The following is a 5,794-nucleotide window of genomic DNA, read 5'->3' as shown; positions in this document are numbered from 1 at the left end:
ATGGACATCGGAAATAAGTCGGGACTGACGACATTTGTGTTTTCCAAACTAACCGATGAGGACAAACTAATCCCGTTCCTCTTTATTTTCCTCATGCTTGTTTACTTGATGACTGTGGTGGGAAATGTTGGGCTAATGGTCATTGTGCATATTACCCCCAAGCTCCACACTCCTATGTATTACTTCTTAAGTTACCTCTCTGCGCTGGACTTCCTCTCCTCTACTGCTGTGACTCCCAAGGTGCTAATTGACCTAATCTCTCTGGAGAGGACCATATCATTTCATGGCTGTGCCATCCAGCTTTTCGTCTTTGGAGCCCTCTCAGCAGCTGAAGTGCCCCTGCTATCTAGCATGTCATATGACCGATACGTTGCTGTCTGCCACCCACTCCACTACGTCAACATCATGACTAAGACGAAATGTGTGTTTCTGGTCAGTTCATCATTCTTTCTTGGCTTCCTTATGTCATTAGCACAGACCATTTGTGTTTTAAGCCTCCGATACTGTGGATCAAATCTTATAGATAATTTTTACTGTGATGTCCCATTCTTGCTCCAGTTGTCCTGCTCCGAAACCTTATACTGCAGCATGCTGACCATGTTACTTATCGGATGTTGTGGACTTTTATCCCTATTAGTCATCTTGGCCTCCTATACTGTTATTATTTTTGCCATTTTTCGTATAAAGTCTTCTGAAGGAAGGCAAAGGGCGTTTAACACCTGCTCTTCTCACCTCACATGTGTCACCATCTTCTACCTGGCAGTTTTCTTGACTTTCCTGCGGGATCCTTCCACTGTCATGGAGAAACAAGACAAGGCAGTTACTATCTTCTACTCAATAGTGGCTCCCATGTTGAACCCACTTATCTACAGCTTAAGGAACAAAGAGGTGAAGAGGGTTGTTGTACATACATTACGCAATAGTACACATTTGAGAATAATTCAATAAATATATAAATATTAAGCAATGTATTATTCCTTTTGACAATGTACTTTATAATGTTACTTGGTGTACATGGTTCATTAGGCCAATAACATTAATTCGCTCACAAGACCAATAACATTAATATTATGCTTTTCTCCTGGTGAACTCAAAGGGCTTAGGGCTGCAGCCACTTAGGGCTGTCTCCACGAGTGACCAGGATCATTAGGAAGCCTTGATACCCAAAGACTCCTGCTTTATGCAGTGGCTTGAGCCAGGATTCAAATCCTGCTCAAACGCTCAAACCCTACATCAAGGCTGTAATTTGGCAGGACATCTGGAGGAACAACTCTAGCCACTAGCCACAACTCGTCCCAACCCCAACCATTCCACAGTGCTCCTACTCTCCCTCCATACTTTTCCCACTGTCTCTTTAGCCCACTTGAAGGTTTCAGGGCCATTGGTTCTTCCTTTCAACTACTGTGACTGCTGCAATAACTGCTGCAATTTCTTTTGTCATTTACCCTTCTTGTGAATATGTGATGTTTATAACCACAGTTAGGCTGAACAATGGAGTATAAGGCAACAGACCAGCAGAAGATCAAACACTGGACTCCTGACATTTGTCGCAAGAGGAAAAAGTCCAGTAAAAAGCTGGTAATAATTCAAAATCTCATCCAAATTCTAAATTATTTTTAGGCAAATGAAAGCAGTTTGGATTAAACCAATTAAAGTTCCATTAAATAGTCCCGTTTAAAAATGATCACCCTCTCACTGACCACTCACTGAGGGAACCCAGGGAGGGAGCAAACGTACTGTAAATAGAGATTTTAATTGTAATGTCATATTTGGGGGCCAGAAAAACAATGGTGTAGCTAAGGAGCTATAGGAATCGGTGTGAGTTTTACATTGGCTCCTCTCCAGGACTATCTACATAATAAATGATATAGAGAAGACAAGACAAGACAAATAACATTTATATCGCGCTTTTCTCCTGGCGGACTCAAAGCGCCAGAGTAGCAGCCACTAGGGCGCGCTCTATAGGCAGTAGCAGTGTTAGGGAGACTTGCCAAAGGTCTCCTACTGAATAGCTGCTGGCTTACTGAACAGGCAGAGACAAGATTCGAACCCTAGTCTCCTGCGTCAGAGGCGGAGTCCTTAACCATTACACCATCCAGCCACCCCATATATATGATATAGAGAAGGGGTTTTCATACTTTTTCGGCCCGAGGAACGCTTTGCAATTTGATCTGTTTCCCATGGTTGGCTGTGGTGGTTTGGGAGGGGGTGCTTTTTGGTGTGCAGGTGGTCTTGACAGTGATGTTTGTCTTGGGGAGCATTCTGGTTTTTCAGGGGGGATGCTTCATTGTTCTTGGGTGGTCTTGACGGCATTGTTTGTCTCAGGAGCAGAGCTGGTTCCCCTGAAGAAGGGGGGATATGGTGGTGTGTTGGGGATTAAAGAGTGGGTCGGTTAGGGAGAGGCATGTGCACCTGGAATCAGGCCCTTTACCTCACACAAGCACATTTTACTGAGCCAGGGTCTCCCTGTAAACCCAAAATGGCCAAAACGCGAAACAACTTATGAACCGTCACAGAGCTGCGGACTGGGGGTTGGGGACCCCGGCCTGTTGTTCCTGCACTGCCCTCTGTTGAAGTTATTCAACCTTCTAGCTCGTTGGTACTCTTCAGGCAGCATTTGAAGCTACTCGTATTCCAGATTAGTTTTGAAGATGAGCACATCCATAATGCACATGTTCGAACCTGGACTCCTGCATGTGCTGTACAGATGGGCTCGACTTCTGATGAGCAAGTAGTTCTTAAAGCTGCCCAGGGAGTGTTAAGAAGGTATTCAACCATAGACAGTGACGGAGCAACAGGATGGACTAGGGCCTGTCAGTTTCAAACCCGAAGATTCCACACTTCAGGTTCCTTGTAACAGTATTATTATTACTAGCTGAAGACCTGGCTTTGCTTGGGTATGTATTTGGTTGTTGTTGGGTCTAGCCACTTTTTTTAACCTTGATACACAGTCAGCCAATGACCACATTTGTGAGCTTTGGGGTCCTTGGTATCAAAAATGTGAGATCGGAAGGAGTTTAAATCTTCCATTGAAATTAATCAAACAAATCTGTTTGTTGCTCTGCCCCTTTTCTGAATTTGAACCTCAGTCATGCAATGACTGACTGCAACAGGTTTGAGGCACATGCCAACTGTATAATTTACAATTACAATTTTAGTATTCTACTTTATATAGGTAGAAAAAACATAGTTTTGTAAAAAAAAATAATGCCTTTTAATAGCTAACTAGTATTCTACTTCAAAATCAGTAGTTGAATTTTGATTGGCTGCAGGGTCCACCCACGTTCCTGAATATTAATCTAGGTCACCCAATTACAAACTGTGCCAAGTTTGAGAAGCCTGCCTTTAACCGTGTAAGAGGGGCTGCAGTGTAAATTTTCCCATTTAAAAATTTTGTAAACTTGACACACACTGACCAAGTTTTTGAGCTTTGAAGTCCTTGGCATCAATAACGTGAGAATGGTAGCAGTTTGTCAATCAAAGAAAACTAATGGGGAATGGCTGCAGGTTGGGCCCCTTAGTGGAGATTGATCTGGTCACTCCCTACAGATGTTTACACAACCCCATACCTCAGTTTATGCAACCCCACCCCTCCCTTTGGCTTACACAACCCCACCCCTTGCCTTTCTCAACCGCACCCCTCGGCTAACACAACCCCATCTCTCTGCTTACACAACCCCATCCCTCATTTTACACAGTCCCACCCCTCTCCTTAGCTTACACAACCTCACCCTTTGGATTACACAACCCCACCCCTTGCCTTACACAACCCCATCTCTAGCCTTACACAACCCCACCCCTTGCCTTACACAACCCCACCCCTTGCCTTACACAACCCCATCTCTTGGCTTACACAACACCACCCATTGGCCCATGCAACCCCACCCCTCGTCTTACACAATCCCATTCATTCAATCAAACTCCTCCATTACTAATAAGTATTTTAGGCTTGTTTCTTTGGTTTCATAATACTCAATCATTAGTGCCAAAATAAAGCTCCCTACTGACAATGTTTGTCTTTTTGAGTGAGTGGAAGAATACCCCGCTCTCCGAGTTAACTGCAGTGATCAGCTTATTATGATTACGCAAATGTTTGTATACAATTTTGCATATATGCCCATGTGTAATTAGGGATTGTAAATTGAATTGATTTTGAGTAATCCATTTGTAACTTTGCGTAATTTTTTTCATAATTTCTTGCTGACTAGCAGTGAGTAGCAAAGTCCTCATACATCCTAGTGTCACCAAAATTGATACATATGTTAAAGAGAATCTGTACTCTAAAATTCTTACAATAAAAAGCATACCATTCTATTCATTATGTTCTCCTGGGCCCATCTGTGCTGTTTCTGCCACTCCCTGCTGAGATCCTGGCTTGTAATTGCCAGTTTTAGGCAGTGTTTACAAACAAACTAACCAGCTTGTGATAGGCTCAGAGAAGCTCAGTCTGTGACTCACAGAGCCTGGAGGGGGCTTGGAGAGGGTGTGTATAGCTTCTGCCTATAACAGCAGATTCCTGCCTGACCCCAACAAAGCCGTCAGAGGAAAGGAGATTAGATTATACAACAGAGATAATACAGCCACTGAGCAAATAGGAAAGGCTGCAGTAAGACAGAGCACATTAGAACAGGTACAGGAACTTATTAGATATAATAAATAAGGCTTAAAATTTTGTTACAGAGTCTCTTTAAGGAGAATAGTGGGTAGAAGGAAAAATGGTAAAAAACAAACAAAAAAAAACTACAAAAATGTTTTCCTTTGCATTTTTAAAATCGATTTTCTCAAAAACTACAAGGTCTTTTTAAGAAAATTCTATTCTCCTTAACATAGGAAGCAATTTTATTGTCAATAGCATGTATTGGGCTTTTGCCATTTACCACTAAAGTCGGCACAAAATTACATGAAAATTATGCAAAAATTTTAAATTGCGGTTACTGATTAAAATTACAGGCGAAATGAATTACAATTTTTTCCTGAAATTTTCCATTACGATTTTGCTTCCTAATTGCGAATTTCAAGAGAAATGTGTGCTCTTCTTCACTAGTTAACGACTCCATGTCCTGGAACTCCATAGCAAGCTGTGCCCAAGAAGGTTGTCCTCCTTCTCTTCAAGCTTTGCTGTGTTTCACCTTCCCTTTTCCCAGAATGTTTGATTGGTTCCTATCAGAGGTCTTCACACTGTCACTTTCTTCGAAGATTGCCACTGAAACCTGCTTTACCAGTGGAAGCTACATGGCAGAGGCCACCCAAGATCTCTGTCAGCCAGCCAAGGGTCACAGCAGTGCCAAGAGATAAGAGGAACCAAGATCAAAGTGGAGGGCCAGAAGCCAGAAAAACACTCACGGAGGAGTTGAGTATAAGGTTTCGTCCCTACAGCTTATTTGGAATTAAAATGTGAGCCAGCATTATACTCACCTCTTCCTGCGTGATGGTATGAGATGGTCTTCTTCTGTAATCAGTCCTTTTCTCTAGGTACTTCCATATAAGGATGCAACTGATATATAACATAGCGTGTGTGGGTGAGGTGGGGGCATGGCATAGGATACCCTTACAAGTAACAGACAGATCCTAATCCAGCAGGGGAGGACTGGCCATGGGGGAAAGGGGGAGATTTCCCCCCAGGCTGCCTCTCATTTAATGATCTAGAGCTGGTACAGAGCCTGGTGCATTCATGTTTTTGTGTAAGGCAATGTGAAACACTAGGCTGGCTGAGGAAAATAAACACCCAATTACAGAGCAATTAGACGGCAGGAAAGCTGGTAAATATACACAGCATGATGCAGAGCAGAGGTTT

At 42.9% G+C, this 5,794-nt stretch overlaps 1 protein-coding gene across 1 annotated transcript; it reads left to right on the top strand.

Annotated features, from left to right (window-relative positions):
* Window positions 1-5,295, top strand: LOC137561840 (olfactory receptor 5J3-like). Its single transcript, XM_068273195.1, has 3 exons — window positions 1-888; window positions 2,639-2,766; window positions 5,145-5,295. Exons 1-3 carry the CDS (start codon window positions 1-3, stop codon window positions 5,293-5,295), a joined length of 1,167 nt encoding a protein of 388 aa, XP_068129296.1.
* The last annotated feature ends 499 nt before the right edge of the window (window positions 5,296-5,794 follow it).

This window comes from Hyperolius riggenbachi, chromosome 3 (genome assembly GCF_040937935.1).
Source record: "Hyperolius riggenbachi isolate aHypRig1 chromosome 3, aHypRig1.pri, whole genome shotgun sequence".
NCBI classification, from domain to species: domain Eukaryota; kingdom Metazoa; phylum Chordata; class Amphibia; order Anura; family Hyperoliidae; genus Hyperolius; species Hyperolius riggenbachi.
The sequence above is the reverse complement of the archived record's forward strand: the minus strand, read 5'-3'. Positions and strand labels throughout refer to the sequence as shown.